This window comes from Ictidomys tridecemlineatus, chromosome 3 (assembly GCF_052094955.1).
Source record: "Ictidomys tridecemlineatus isolate mIctTri1 chromosome 3, mIctTri1.hap1, whole genome shotgun sequence".
Lineage (NCBI taxonomy): Eukaryota > Metazoa > Chordata > Mammalia > Rodentia > Sciuridae > Ictidomys > Ictidomys tridecemlineatus.
In genome coordinates, this window is record NC_135479.1 from 114,759,714 (window position 1) to 114,776,007 (window position 16,294).

Here is a 16,294-nt window from a genome sequence, read left to right on the forward strand (position 1 = left end):
AAGTTGCTGAGGTTGGCTTTGACCTCAGATCCTCCTGCCTTAGCCTCCAAAGCCGCTGTGATTACAGGCGTGCATAACAGCGCGGGCTGACTCAGAATTTTTTTACAAAAATATTCTATTAGTTATTGATGAACCTTTATTTATTTGATTACACATGGTGCTGAGATTGAACCCAGTGCCTCACACATGCGAGGCAAGCCCTGTACCACAAGATAAAATAAATATTTAAGTTGTAGTTTTGAGATTCATGATATCCACAGTTAATAGGAAAGAATCCACCCTAACACATCAGTAAGGCTCATTTTATTGTTCGATACTTTCGTATATTGTAGACATAATTGATAGCCTTTTCCCTAACTGTACTAACCCCAAACTCGAAGTAAATAATTGTATTAAAATTACTCGGGTCTAGACGTTGGAAAACCTTTTCCGGTATAAAGCCCACCTTCCTCTGATGCTGCGCATGCCCAGTGTGTTCTACTGCTTTGGTTTGCTTTCGTGCGTATCAGACTTCTTTCACCAGGTAAGGCATCCTGGAAACAGAGCTATAGTTGGCTGGCACAAACAAAACCCAGGGGGTCCCAAGAGACTTCGGGTACGTAAAAGGGAAGGGGGTGCTCGCCCTCTGCGTTAACAGCCCCCACGGCCGAGAGCCAGAGTACATAAAGCAGCAGTTTCCACTGGCTGGGCCGGGAGGGAGGATGACGGGAGAAGACAAGCAACTACAAGCCCCAGCATGCAGTGCGCAGCGTGGTCTCCCGAGAGTCTGGCGGTGCAGGCTGCCGGGCCTCAGTCCAGAGTCGGGCTGACCGATACAGGCTGACTGTCGGCCAGAGAGCTCAGCATGAGGAAGAAGAGTGAGGCACTGTGCATCAGCCTTTAGGTCTCGCATCCCCTGTGCCTGCTGTTTCGGGGACGCCTGGCATGCTGGGGAGTCAGGCTTCTACGGGCCAGCTTGTCGGCCTTGGCCTGTGTGGGACCTCCACGGCACTAGAGCCTCCGGAGTTACCACGGGACTACGGAGCCGGATGTGACGCTGCCGTGGAGGAAGAAGGGAGAGGCGGAGCGTGACGCGGTGACGTCCTCCCAAGATGGCGGAGAGACAGTGAAGAAACTGTTCCCCCTGGGTGGCCGTCGGTGAGTGCCCACTTCACCCTAGACCTCCGTCACCGCTCTCTCCAGACCCTGGGCCATGGGAGGGCAGGCTTCTTGGAGTTCTAGCGCTGGTCGGGGCGAAGGTGGAATGCTGTGCGAAGCAGCCCCCATGGTGGCCTTGGCCTATCTCAGCTGTGGGATTTCGCGGGAGTGGGAACCGGGCGGAGGGCAGGACAGTGGAGGCCGAGGGAGAATCGGCTTCTGCTGTCACTGTCCGAAGCCGCCAGGCGGGGGGGGGGGGGAGTAGGAGGGGAGGGGTGTGGCCTCCTGGGGCGAGTGACAGAACCTTTGACAACTCTTGGCCCTATGCATTCCCCGCCCCTCGGGCACGCGCCTCGCGCTTTGGAGAAACTGCACCGTGTAAACTAACAAGTTCTGGTGATTTGAGGGGAATTTTTTTAAAAAGTATTTTTCTTCCCATCTGTCCCAAGGAGTTGTTTCTTGATAGTTTGTTATTTTTTTTCCCGTTAACCATTTACTGAGTGAAAGTTTTGAGGGTTCAACTGATGTAAAACCTTGAAATTGTGCGGGTTTTTATTTTTATTTTTTGCAGTTTGTGCAGTATTTTCATTCACGTTCATCACAGTCATTTGTTATGTGCAAGGATTGTGTTAGTGTCCAAGGCAAAACAAAATCATTTATCAGTTTTTTTTTCTTTTTTGTTGCTGGGATTGAATCCGGGTCGTTTTACCACTGGCTGACATCCCCAGTCCTTTTTCATTTTTTATTTTGGGTCTCATTAAGTTGCCCTAGCTGTCCTCTAACTGCCTCTCAGCATTTTTAACTGGACAGGTTTGATAAAGTCTTTTCAGAGGAGATAAAATAAGACCTTTTTTTCTTTAAATTTTGTCCTCTGTCCCTTCTCCCCTCAAATGAGTGAACCTTTGATGAAAAATTGTGATTATTGATTACTTTTTTCCTTTGTCTTTTAGATCAAGGGTAAAATCCCATTCTGATATCAAAATGCAGTATTCACACCACTGTGAGCACCTTTTAGAGAGACTGAACAAACAACGGGAAGCAGGTTTTCTTTGTGACTGCACCATAGTGATTGGGGAATTCCAGTTTAAAGCCCATAGGAATGTGCTTGCTTCCTTTAGTGAGTATTTTGGTGCAATCTACAGAAGCACTTCTGAAAACAATGTTTTTCTTGATCAGAGTCAGGTGAAAGCTGATGGATTTCAGAAATTGTTGGAGTTTATATACACAGGAACTTTAAATCTTGACAGGTAAAGTACACATTTTATTTTCAGTTTTAAAAGCTGTTCAGTAGTCTTTAGAGCTCAAGTCATTTGTATTTTTTCTATTCGGTCTCTTCATTCATTCTTCAAATATTTATGCACACAATGTTTTTCTTTTAATAAAGAAGTCAGTGTCACTGACTTGGGATTAACAAGTATTTGATAAGCACAAAAAACAAAAATTTAGCACATTTGTCAACCACAACAAAGACTGTGATTTCAGCTTTGTAAATGCAAAATTTAAACAGTAAATTCCAGTTTCCCTTTGCTTTTTGATCTTTATATCCCTCTGTTGTTCTTTCTCCCTTCTTCCATCTCCTACTTCTTAAGGTATCTGGAGTATAGATGGGGGAAGAAGGAAGAACTTCTGGTCTCATACAGTAGTGCTTCCATTGCCAACCATAAATAGCAGTGTGCAGGATAGCTTCCTGATGGCAGTAACTCTGTTATCTCTTAACATTAACCCACCGTATTAATGCTTAAATCAGGTTGGTGCTAGCATGCTTCTCTAAAATGCTTACTGCTGTCACTGCACATACCAGTAGGTTCTGAGGGACCTGACAACATAGGCACTGTGTGTCTTCTCTACATAATGAACCAGATAATTAGAATCAATAGCAATACATTTAGTAGTAGTAGGAGAAAAGGGGGAGAGGATAAAGCAAAGAGAAACTGATGATATTATTGCTGTTTTCCTACTGCTACCACTTGTGAAAGTGGTAGAAGAATATAAGTAGACTATTCTCAGTCCCCCCCGCCCCCTAATCTCTTGATAATCCTGGGGATTGAACCCAGGGCCTAAAACATGCTAGGCAAGAACTCTACCACTGAGCTACATCCCCAGGCTTAGTCAAGACTATTCATAATCTTCTGACATAGATTTATGGGCTTTAGAATGAGATCTTGCCAGCCAATCAGTGTCTCCTTGACCAAGTTGTAACTTCCCTGGGCTTCAATTTCCCCATCTGTAAAAATGAGAAATAACTACTTTGATATTGTTGTGAAGATCACATGAGAATTTACTTGAAGCCCCAATAAACATTAGTTTATTCCTCCTAATAACGAATAACATTAATTTTTTTCTTCTATACTCCCCACCCACATTCTGATTCCACATTTTTCAGAGAAAAGTTAGAAAGAAAAAATACCTGAAATTTTGCCACCCCCTAATAACCACTATAACTTTTTAATATATATTTATTCTTTTCCTGAAGATCTGTATAGATATTTACATGTACACATTAAGTAAAATTCTTCCCTTTTATATTGCAGTTTATTATGGAACTATACTTCTTTAAAAAAGTAAGAATCAAGATACTGCTTCATCCTTTTGAAAAGGAAACTTTTCATGCTGTTTTGGAATTATTTTTAAATTTTGGTAAAATGAAATTTTTAAGTGAATCAGTTCTGTTTGATTAAAGGAACAAAACAGTGTCATAGATTAATCTCACATAATAAATTACTTAAATTTGCTAAATAGTTGATTGTGCAGGTACCTCTGATCTAAGATTTTAGAATACTTGATAGAAAATAACCACATACCAGTGATTTTTCGTTGACCTTTAATTTAATGGTTTCTTTTTCTTGGTTAACTGTGCAGGAAAAGATCTTAACTTGATTTGAACTCACTGCAGAGCATCTTTCTTTGTGCCTTCATGCAAAGAAGCAATGTGAAGAAGAGCCAGGTGTTTTGTTCAGTCTTTTTTCGATGCATATCTTTCCTGGTGAGCTGGGGAACTAATTGTTTGAGCCCAGCCAGGAATGTAAGAGAAGATTTATACCAAAATAGAAAGGCTATAAAATTTAGTTATTAAGAAAAAAGACATGGTGGTACGTAGTACCTGTAATCTCAGATTACAAGGCTGAGGCATCAGGATCCAAGTTTGATATCCTGACTCAAACAAAAAAAGGGGGACATATGGTTTAGTGGAAGATTGTCCCTGGGTTCAATCCCTAGTACCAGAAACAAACAAAACCTAAACAGAGTAATAGAAAATCAAGTGGGCTCAGGAGCCAAATTGTCTTGGTCAAATCTTGGAATCTTAGTTCTAACACTCTGTAATCTTGGACAAGTTACATAGTTTCTTTGGAACTCTGACTTTTCTTTTCCTTTCTTTCACCAGTGCTGGGGATTGAACCCAGTGCCTCATACATGTTAGACAAGCGCTATACCACTAACTTATACCCTAGCCCCTGATTTTTCATTTGTATGTACAATGAGAATTATAAAAGATTTCTAGGCACCTTCTGAGGATTAAGTGAACCAATTCTGTAAAGTATTTAGTCATATAGGTGGCAATAAGTAATTAGATGATCTTCAATGATTAAAAAATGATAGAAGTCTGATGTTGTAACTTTGTGTTTGTAAACAAAAGCAAAAGATCAGTTATTGAAAAAAAAAACAAATGCTGACTGGCTCTCTTAACTGTTACTGAGATTATAGACTATGAAATAAACAAATAATTTGTATAAATCACTGTTTCAGTATTGAACAATTAATGTGTCTTAATGCTAGTTTTATAGGCCTTTAAGGCTACCTGACCTGGTAGTTTGGTTCATTTTATGCAACACAGAGCATATTAATTTAAGACCACAAGATCTGTTTTAGTTAAGTATAATAAGTGGTACAGGAAGTTTGATTTTTATCCTAGTAGTGTTTCTCATTAATTGTACTTTTAGTAACACATTATAAAGTCAATAAAAATGCTGAAAGATGTTTTTAGATACTGATAATGCTGTATACCCATAAGAAAAAAATTGGATAAAAAGTGAATATAATTATATTTGGGGCATTTGTGCTATTTTGCAAGTAGAGAATTAACATGATTACAAAGAGTCATTATATATTTTTAAATTATAGCAATGGCCAATAAGAATATCTTAGGTAATATTTTCTTATCTAGGGGAAAGACTGAGACTATACCAAAAATTTATTTGTAATCTGTTTAAGAATGTGGGGTGGATTTTCTGAGAGAATAAAATATTCTAAGATGGAAGTTAGGTTTACAAATTAGCCTACAAATCTACTTAATCTGTAATGAACTGAAAATTGATTGTTTGCAATAAAATACAAATTTTTAAAAGACTTTGTAATGCTAGATTGAATAAGAGAAAACAAGGCAGGTTTAATTGGAAGATGATGAGAAATAGGTAGAGATTTGCAGGTACTGTAGAATGCTTGTAGATATCCTAGAGGTTCATGATGTTATTATTTTTAATTAAAATTCAAATTTTAGTCCTAAAACTAATAATATTACCAGCACTATATTAGTATTAGCTACAATTAAAATTAGAAGAGATCATCTTAGAGGACCAAATAATTTAGGAGAGAAATGACAAGTAAGGAAAGTTATTTGAAGGTGGTCTGTTTGTATCTATACTCAGTATGACACTTTGGTCATATTTTTAGTATTGATAACATAAACTTTCTTAATTTTATAGCCAGAAAATTGGAGTTTCCAAAGGTACAGACTCACCCAAATTAATTTATTAGTACTACCAGCCAAATCTAGTGATTTTTCTCTATATTGTAAACTTGTGGTAAGCAGGGACTATTTGATATTTCTTAATATCTCTCTCAGTATCACTCATGTTAGAATGCTGAACAGAGTGACTTGTCTTTCTATATAACTCTAACATGACAAACTGTAAGGCAACTTAGATTCTGAGTATCACCAAAAATGTGGGAAAGTTGCTAGAGGGAGCTTAATGCATTCTAAAACATTGTTCTTCTCGGCTATGATCCATGGACCTGAAGCATTGACATCACCAGGGCATATATTAGAAATGTAGAATGTCAGGCTCTGTAAAGACTTCCTGAATTTGAACCTTTACTTAACACAATTCCTGGGTGAGTCACATACACAGTGAAATTTTAGAAGCAGTTAAAAGTCTCCCAGAGGAGCAGGGCAGAATAGTTGAAGACAAGTTTCATTAGACTCTTCCTGTTGCCAATTAAGAAAAGTTGGGTTGCTATCTGAAGAGATTTCAGAGTGAATGAGAGGAAGCAGGGAGTTGCCAACAACTATTTTTGTTTCCATGGTTTTTTAAAAGCAACCAGATAATTAAGCATTGTTTTCCTATAGTGGTCCACCTGCAGCTGTAGCCATTATTTTCCATCTTTTCATATCTTGTAAAATTGAAGATCTTTGCCTAAACATTATTTTGAATGGATTAAATTATGTAAATATGCTGTTAAGTTATACCTTTTTCAGTATTCTGTTTCATTTGGTCTTTAAAATATGTGTAGCTCTGTTTCAAAAACAGTTTTTCTTCGATCAGAGTATTGTCATTTAGCCTTGTTTCCTTACAGTTGGAATGTTAAAGAAATTCATCAGGCTGCTGACTATCTCAAAGTGGAAGAGGTAGTAACTAAATGTAAAATAAAGATGGAAGATTTTGCTTTTATTGCTAATCCCTCTTCTACGGAGATATCTAGTATCACTGGAAACATTGAATTGAATCAACAGACTTGTCTTCTTACTCTTCGAGATTATAACAATCGGGAAAAGTCAGAAGTATCTACAGATTTAGTTCAGGCAAATTCTAAACGAGGATCTTTAGCAAAGAAGTCTTCTCAAACTAAAAAGAAGAAAAAAACTTTCAACTCCCAGAAAACAGGGCAGAATAAAACAGTGCAATATCCCAGTGACATTTTAGAGAATACATCTGTTGAATTATTTCTAGATGCAAATAAGTTGTCCACACCTGTAGTCGAACAAGTTGCACAGACAAACAGTTCAGAACTCGAGTTGACATCAGTTGTGGAAAATACTTTTCCTGCACAAGATATTGTACAAACTGTTAGAGTGAAACGGAAGCGTGGAAAATCACAGCCAAATTGTGCTCTGAAAGAACACTCTATGTCTAATATAGCCAGTATCAAGAGTCCTTATGAGCTGGAGAACTCTGGGGAAGAGCTGGATCAGAGGTATTCCAAGGCCAAGCCAACATGTAACACATGTGGGAAAGTGTTTTCTGAAGCCAGCAGCTTGAGAAGGCACATGAGAATACATAAAGGAGTGAAACCTTATGTTTGCCACTTGTGTGGAAAGGCATTTACCCAGTGTAATCAGCTGAAAACGCATGTAAGAACTCATACAGGTAAGACTGGTTGACTGTGGGAATATTCAACTCTTTGTTTTTTGTTGTTGTTGGATTTGTGTGTGTGTGTGTGGTTTTTGTTTTTGTTTTGGTACTGGGAATTGAAATCATAGGTGCTTTACCATTGAGCTACATCCCCAGTCCTTTTTCATTGTTTATGACAGGGTTTTGCTAAGCTCATGAGATTGGCCTTAAACTGTGATCCTCTTGCCTCAGTCTCCTAGTCACTGTAGTGTGCTACTGCACCAGGATGATTTTTTTTTTTTTTAATACTATAGCTACAAGGATTTGGGTGGGGGATGCTGGGCAATGAACCCAGAACCTTTAACATTCTAAGGATACAGCCTACCACTGAAATATCTATTCCCTGACCTAAAATAGTATTTTTATAGGCAGCATATTAGCATACAGTATTTTCCACTTATGATCAAAATTTGCCATGTTCTTTTATTCATAGAAGTATTTAGCAATGTTAAACTGTTGGAAAGCTATTTGTAATTATAAGCAAGTATTTAATGGTTGTTAGTTTTATTGTAATTGACATTTTAAATCCTAAGGTGCTAGTTCCTTATTTTCTTTTTTCTCAAAATAAGCATAAACGTGGTTCTAGCTTGCTGAGTATTCAACAGAGACAGGATTACAGCTGGTAAGAGAAAATATAATCACAACTTAAGCCAGTTTTCACATATTACCAACCACTCTTATTATGTGCTCCTTTGTTGACTTCTGAACATGTTTATTAGAATCATATATACAGGGGCTGGGGTTGTGGCTCAGCGGTAGAGCACTTGCCTAGCACGGGCGAGGCCCTGGGTTCAATCCTCAGCACCATATAAAAAAAAAATCAATTAATTAAAGATATTGTATCCAACTACAACTAAAAAAAAAAAAAGAATCATATATACATTCTTAGATGAGCACAGTGGTGCATGTCTATAATCCCTGCTGCTTGGAAGGCTGAGACATGAGGATCACAAGTTCAAAGCCAGCCTCAGCAATGGCGAGGCACTTAGCAACTCAGTGAGACCCTGTCCCTAAATAAAATACAAAATAGCAAAATAGGGCTGGGTATGTGGCTCAGTGGTTGAGTACCCCTGAGTTCAATCCCCGGTACAGAAGGAAAAAAAAAAAAGAATTATATATACACTCTTTCATCAGTTTCTACCTTTACCTTATTTTGCTTGTTCTCTTTCTGGTGGCAAAGTATGAGCACCATTGGTACACTTACATTTATGCTTTTTTATATACAATATATATTTCTCTTATTGATCACCTTTCACTATTATGAATTATAATGAGAAACATTAATTTCTTTTATTCTACCAATATTTTCAATAGTCTGGAAAGAGGTCCTCTTTACTTTTTGGTTTTTTTTTTGAGATAGAGAGAAAGAGAGAATTTTAATATTTATTTTTTAGTTTTCGGCAGACACAACATCTTTGTTTTGTATGTGGTGCTGAAGATCGAACTCGGGCTGCACGCATGCCAGGCGAGCGCGCTACCGCTTGAGCCACATCCCCAGCCCAGCAGTTAACATTTTCTAAATACCAAAACTAGTACTGTTGATGAACACTTTTGAAAACTTAAATGACTTTAGCAACTAAAACAGAATTTTTCCTTCTTAACATATTTATTTGCTCCTTCAGGTGAGAGGCCATACAAATGTGAATTATGTGATAAAGGATTTGCTCAGAAATGCCAGCTAGTCTTCCATAGTCGCATGCATCATGGTGAGGAAAAGCCCTATAAATGTGATGCGTGCAATTTACAATTTGCAACTTCTAGCAATCTCAAGATTCATGCAAGGTAATACAAACAAAAAATGACTTGTTTAACTTTTAGTTTGTTAATCACCATAATCTTATGAATATACTGCTATATTAAAATTCCGGACAGTAGTGGTTCCAGCCTTCAGTATTCTTAGCACAATCCAGAAAATGTGGTAGTTGAAGGGTAATAAGAAGGGCTAAAAACTAGGAAATAAGGTCAGGGTGATATGGTGATTGGATGGTATAGTTCCCCCCAACCCCATAAGCCATTGCAGAGCTTTACCTCTTGAGATTGAGAAACAAGTGATATGACTTGCATTTTAAGAGGATCATTCGGGCTGCTCTAGTAGGAAAAGACTGTAGGATTGCAAGAGTGGAAGCAGGGTGACCAGTTAGAAATCTGTTCATAAAATTCAAGTGAAGGGATTATGACTTAGGGCAGGGTCATAATAGGCAAGGGGATGGGTACCAGACATTTTAGAAATAGAACTAACAGAATTTGTTGACAGCTTGGATACAGGATCTGTAAGAAGTGTCAAAGATGATTTCAAGGTTTGGGGCCTGAGGATCTGAAAGGATGGAGCTGACATTAATGGAGGAGGGTTATAGAGAGAGCTGTTTAAGGAGGAGCTCAAGAGTTTAGAAGTACAGTTCTGAAAATTTTAAATTTGAAATGACTACTACACATCTGACAAGAGATGTGCCATAGACAATTTATTATCTAAGTCTGGAGCTTAGGAGACAAATTTGGTAGTCATCAGTCTATGGTCACCAAGAGAATGAATGTGGATAGAAAAAGGTGGGAAGACTAAATCCTGAAGTACTCTAGGGAGCTCTTAGATCTGGGATATGTGCAAAAACCAGCAGAGGCAGTCACTAGAAAAGAAGGGCCAGTGTAAGAGGAAAACCAGGAAAATGGGCTGCCCTGGTATCCAAATGAAGACAATTATTCCAAAAGGGCATAATCACCTCCTAAATTCTGGTGATAGGGAGATGAAGACTTAAGAATTTACTTGAATTTAGTGAAATGGGAGGTAAGCAATTCTCATAACAAAAGCCTTATTAGCAGAGGTTAGTAGAGAAGGAAGTGAGTAGAGAAGAAATGGAAATAAACGTTTTAGAGACTCAAAGTTTTGGTAAAAGGAAACAGATAAATGGAGGAATAAGCTGGGTCAGGTTTGTTTTTGTTTTAAGAGGGAAGACATACTGTTTGTATGCTGTGATCCAGTGGCAGGGATGGATGGTATAGGATGGGGTATATTGTAGGAGTGATGCCATTGAGTAGGATTTCAAGTACTGTACAAATAGTCTCTCTGGATTCAGATGAACTGTCATCCTCATATTTGTTTCCAGAAGGAAAACAAAACGATATAGGAGGCAAGATGTCAGCTGGGAGCAAGGATGGATGAGGATATGCTGGTGATTTGAGGAAGGAATTTTGACAAATGAGTGAACGGACCAATAAAAATAAGTGCAGTATTAGGAACTCACTGGCAACCATGTAAAGATGATAGCAAAACTTCCTGGCTCTCAGAACTAATGTTTTAATAATTTTATTTAACATTTAATTTTGGCAGTGTTTTACATTGAAACAACTATTGATTTTAATTTGAAATAAAATACTCTGTGAAATATTATTTGCAAAATGACTGCTGCATAGTTTTACCTCTAAATTGTTTTACTTAACAGAATACAATTGTATATTTATTTACCAATAGGAAGCATAGTGGAGAGAAGCCATATGTTTGTGATAGATGTGGACAGAGATTTGCCCAGGCCAGCACCCTGACCTATCATGTCCGTAGGCATACTGGAGAAAAGCCATATGTGTGTGACACCTGTGGGAAGGCATTTGCTGTCTCTAGTTCTCTTATCACTCATTCTCGAAAACATACAGGTAAGAGTTTAACACAGAGATTGCCTAAAATAAGGAAAGTTGTACATAAAAGAAAAAGGGGAATTGGCCCTTTATAGAAGGAAGATTATAGATTTTATAGTTAGATATCTGTTCATATTTCTTGAAGCTATTGTGATTTTCACCTAAATATTAGATATAAAATCTGACACATTTTCTAGAATAATACAGGTGGATGAAGTTTTTTATCATGTAACACATTAAAATCAGTTGAGGTAATTTTGATACTTACATAAACTTGAATTAAGACATGTTTTATAACTTTAGAAAACATCCTAAGCCTCTTGAGAATTTATTTCCTTTGGGTAAATTGTGGAGGGAAGTTAAGAGGTAGGAATAGGTTTAGGTGGTACAGAATTTAAACTTCTTAAGACTTTCCTACACAGACATTCTGAGATTTGTAACTTAAACAGATAATGCAGCATATTATCAGTCTTGAAGCATACTATTGATTTGAGTCTCATTTTTTGGTAAGGTATGTTTAAAAGAGAATCATCCTTAAGTGCTTTATTCTCCTTGAATAATATAATAGATGCAAGATCTGAAATATGGATTCATGAATGTACATAATCTTAATCACCTAAAAATCTACTTGCCCAGTTCATCTCTACCAGAAGGGACATTTGTAGGAATAAAGTTTCAGTATATGAAAAGTATCAGGTTATAAGAACAGAATAAAATGATTATTAATAATTCATATAAGTTGGATCACTGAAAATACCTCTAAAATACAACATAGGTTTTAATTAAATATTTTAGAAAGCTTACTTTAGATTATTTGTAATTGACAAATATTATGTTGGTTATAGTACACCACTTCGCTATCTTTTATTTTCCATCTAGGTGAAAAACCATACATATGTGGTATTTGTGGGAAAAGTTTTATTTCCTCAGGAGAGCTCAACAAACACTTTCGATCCCATACAGGTCTGTGTTTAGGGAGAACGTATTATTTTTTGTTCTCTCTTAATTTCTTTTAATGTAAACCTTGGCTTTTAAACCATTATGAACTACATGGTATCTAGTCATAATTTACCTATAACAATATTTTAATGTATGAATATCAACATTTTAATTGCCTCTTTTTGTTTAAAATATGAATTAAATTTGGTCAGGAATTTTAAAGATTTTCCAAGAAATATGCCAGAAATCAATAGGATTTGAATTAAATCACACAAATGTACCAAGAAACAAAAAGGAATCAATAATATCAAGAAAATATCAGATTTTCTTATTTTCTGTATGCAAGAAATTTAAACATTTTATTGTAAAAAGTAGTACAAAAGCATATAAAGAAAATATTTAAAACAAAGGAAATACCACTTTTAAAGTATACTATTTTAAAGAATTCTTCCTCATAATTCCTAAGTAGATTAGTGTGAATATCTAGTAGAGATTTAATCAATTTATTGGCAACTTCTGTATTCTCATGTTTCTTGGTTTATGGTGTGAAGCACTGAATCGCTCTTATTTCAAAAGAATTACAGAGCTGGAGATGTGGCTCAGGGATAGAGTACTTGCTTAATGTGTGCAAGGCCCTGGATTCTATCCCCAGCACCACAAAAAAGGGAAAAAAGAGAATTATAATATTGTACCCTATTGTCATTATTTAAGAATTTTCTAATTTATAAGCTGAGAGCAGAAACCATAATTACATTGTTTTCTCTAGCTCTTTTAGCCAGGATCTGGCATAAATTGACACTCAATAAGTACCTAAATGATAGAAGTAAAAGAGTAGGTTACTTTCTGGTTTGTAAACAAATTTCAGATAATGAAAAAAAAATACTCAAATTTTTCTGAAATAGGGATATACTATGAAGTACAAGAATGCCTATGTGTATAGAATTTCTCATTTCAGTATATTATAACCAAGCGATTAAAATGGTAGATTAAAACCAAACTTAAAAAATATAATGATTTTTTTGCCTTATTCATAAACATTGAACATTCAACAGTTTTGTGAATATTAAAGTTTTAACTTGCTTTTTAGGAGAAAGACCATTTATCTGTGAATTATGTGGAAATTCTTACACAGATATTAAAAATTTAAAGAAGCACAAAACAAAAGTCCATTCTGGTAAGGACTTGTATATTTAAAAAATTTGTTGTTCTCCCATTGCTGCGTTTCGTTAAAATGTTGAGTGTACATTTTAACAGTTTAAATTAGATATCAGTTCTTAAAATCTAAGACCAGAAATCTAATAAATAAATGGAAAATGTAGGACATAGTAGATACAAAAGTGATATAGTTTTTCTGGGGTATTAGGAAAGTTCTAATTTTAGGAATTTTAGGAATGAAGAGAGTTCAAAGAATGGACATGGGTAGGGGAGGGTTCTTTCTAGGCTAGCCTCAGCAGCCTAGTGAGATCCATCTCAAAATAAAAAGGGTTGGGGGTATATGTGACTGTGGTAGAACTTCCCTAGGTTCAAACCCCCAGTATCGCTAAAGAAATAAACAATACAAAACAAGAAAAAAAGATAGTAGAAAGTTTTCCCTCTTGAGTAAAGCAGAATTTCTGACCTCTTAATATAAATGAAAGTGCCATTATCTGAACTTGAGTTACAGAATAATAAAACACTCAAATTTTTTATTTTCCAGTATTTAGAAGGTACTGGAGTAAAATTTGAGGAATTTACAGCCTAGTTGAAGATTCAAGGCATATATAGGTAGACTGTTACATAGCAGTGAGAGAGAGATGCCACAAGGCAGTATATGAAACTTTACAAATGTATAATGAAGTAAATAAAAAAAAAGTTTGTTCTTATCTAGAATAACTAGTTCCATTTTTATAATGGAGTTGGTGCTTAAATTAGCCTTGAGACCCAGATGGAGTATGTATAAATAAGGCAGGTATATCAGTAAAAGAGAAAATGCTAACACAAAGCTGCAAAGGTTTAGTGCAGTTCTGGGACCAGTAAGTAGATTTGTGTGGTTCAGGCATTTGGGGTTTTTTAAAAAAGATTGTGTGAATTTTTTCCCCTTCCATTTCAGGTACAGATAAAACTCTGGATCCCAATATGGAGGATCATACTTTGAGTGAACAAGATTCAATACAAAAAAGTCCTTTGTCAGAAACTATGGATGTGAAGCCTTCTGATATGACTCTACCATTAAGTCTTCCCCTTGGGACTGAGGACCACCACATGCTTCTGCCTGTCACAGATAATCAGTCTCCTACATCAGATACATTGTTGAGGTCAACTGTGAATGGATATTCAGAACCACAGTTGATTTTTTTACAACAATTGTACTGACTTTGTGAGGAATGTGGAATTGCTAAGACATCTGTGGTAGTAAGCATAAACATCTCTGGTAAGGTGCATATATTCATATTAAATTCTCATTCATTTGAATTGTGACCATTCTTTTCATTCACCGAAGTAAAAGCACCTGATGCTGCATTCATAACTGCAGTGCTTGTTTTGTTTGGGGGCTTTTATGTCTAGAGTATATACACAGCTTTTTAAGGAATGAATTAATTCTATGGTAGCACTATCTTGGGTGGGTGGATTAGTTTTATTCTCTTTTAAGTTAGAGCCTCCTTAATTCCATTTTTATTTGAATTTTAGAGTTGCCTTCATTTATTGAAGTAGAATCTGTCAGTTTGTAGTGCTTCTGTTTTGACCTGTGGGATTTTCTAATCTTCCCCTGCCCCATTCCCGCTCAAAATTTAAACAAAATCCATGCTAGTATCAGTCCTAAAGTGTTGTAAGCTCCATAGATCAAACCATAAACTATGGTGGAAAATTTTTTCATATTTCCACCTATGAAAATTCAGTTACTGAGTAAGAGCTGTGCTGTTTTTATAATTATATGTTCCATTAGAGGTAACTTCTCTAATGAAACCAAAAGAATTGTTTTTTCTTAAAAACTAGGAAACTATAAAAATTTTTGTCATTTAGAACTCAATATTCTGGGTTCTAAACCAATGGTCAGTTGAGTCGGTGTTTTTGATTTATTGGAGACTATATTTTCAAAATGTATTTTAAATAGACATTTGGTGTTTTTAATCTAGTCAAGACAGTTTTGAAATTTGATTCAGTTTATATCTTATTGAGTTTTTGGATTGGAAATGAGGAATATATACTGAGTTTTGAAAATTTTTGATAAGCCTCTCATGATTATTATACACTTTTTAAAACAAATATTCTAAAAAGAATTTTCTGGACACAAATAGTGTAAACTAGAAATCACTTTGCTTCTAAATTTGATACATTATATTGCATAAAGATTTAAGAAATTCGCCTAGCAAACTTGAGGCACTGGCTGTCCACAGCACTTCAAAAAAGGAAAAGAAGAAATCAACTTCAATTACAGTTAACATTTTGGGTTATCAAAAGTTCAGTTTATCAAACATTTTATATAAGCTTTGTGTTCTTAAATTTTCTAAGTTGAATCACAATTTTGGGTTGTTGTCATGGTTTTATATTGGTTCTTTATCTTCCAAGAGGAAAATCAGTATTTATCCTCATATTTGCTACCACTCTTTTCCATCTCACTTTTCCTACATATTAATTTATTTACCCTTGATCTTTGAACATTAAATTATTATTGTTTCACAAAGTCATTTCCCATAATGCTGATAGAACATCATGGTGACATAATTTCTCATTTCTTCCATGCATTAATTGTGGCTTATTTGTTTTTGAGTTTTAAACTACACATATAATAAAGTTAATGTGTTCATTCATCTTGATTTCTTTAATCACAATTTTCTTTATTTGGGCTCCAAATCATAGGAACATATTGAAGGATGTAATAAAAACAGTGAATTTTGTAGACTAAGAAATTTTCACCATTTCCTAGCACACACAATTTATTTTCACAATAAATTGCCACCAGTGGAAATGACTTAATTAAATAGAGTATAAAATGCTACATTTGTATAATGCAAATTTAATGTTTGGTCATTTAGTTAAAAAAATCTAATTATGCATGTGTATTAAGTTAACATACTGGGTTTAAATAAAATCTATAAAGTTTAATGTTAAGCTAATTTGTTTTAGCGTAAATTCAGTAGGAAATTTGAATGTGAAGAAATTTTAAAAAATTAAAACACTCAAGCCTCTTCAAGAAGTTTGCCAAAATGGAAAGATTAGTTTAATCTATA

At 35.7% G+C, this 16,294-nt stretch overlaps 1 protein-coding gene across 3 annotated transcripts; it reads left to right on the forward strand.

Annotated features, from left to right (window-relative positions):
- The first annotated feature begins 467 nt into the window (after positions 1 to 467).
- On the forward strand, positions 468 to 14,592 carry Mynn (myoneurin). 3 transcript variants are annotated; one of them, XM_005332496.5, is made up of 8 exons: positions 469 to 1,137; positions 2,088 to 2,384; positions 6,709 to 7,499; positions 9,146 to 9,305; positions 10,987 to 11,165; positions 12,027 to 12,110; positions 13,174 to 13,260; positions 14,176 to 14,592. In XM_005332496.5, the coding sequence occupies exons 2-8, from the start codon at positions 2,119 to 2,121 to the stop codon at positions 14,436 to 14,438; spliced, it is 1,830 nt and encodes a 609-aa protein (XP_005332553.1). In that variant the 5' UTR covers positions 469 to 1,137; positions 2,088 to 2,118; the 3' UTR covers positions 14,439 to 14,592. The 3 variants fall into 3 exon arrangements, with proteins under 3 accessions (XP_013217056.1, XP_005332553.1, XP_077899737.1); XM_013361602.4 differs by lacking the exon at positions 12,027 to 12,110 and having other exon boundaries at positions 468 to 1,137; XM_078043611.1 differs by lacking the exon at positions 469 to 1,137 and having other exon boundaries at positions 2,115 to 2,254.
- Positions 14,593 to 16,294: the final 1,702 nt, after the last annotated feature.

Coding starts and splice junctions, on each gene's coding strand:
- Mynn (XM_005332496.5), top strand. CDS start 2,119: ATGCAGTATTCACACCACTGTGAGCACCTTTTAGAGAGACTGAACAAA. Junction 11,166..12,026: donor TCATTCTCGAAAACATACAG/GTAAGAGTTTAA, acceptor TTTTCCATCTAG/GTGAAAAACCATACATATGT. Junction 12,111..13,173: donor ACACTTTCGATCCCATACAG/GTCTGTGTTTAG, acceptor CTTGCTTTTTAG/GAGAAAGACCATTTATCTGT.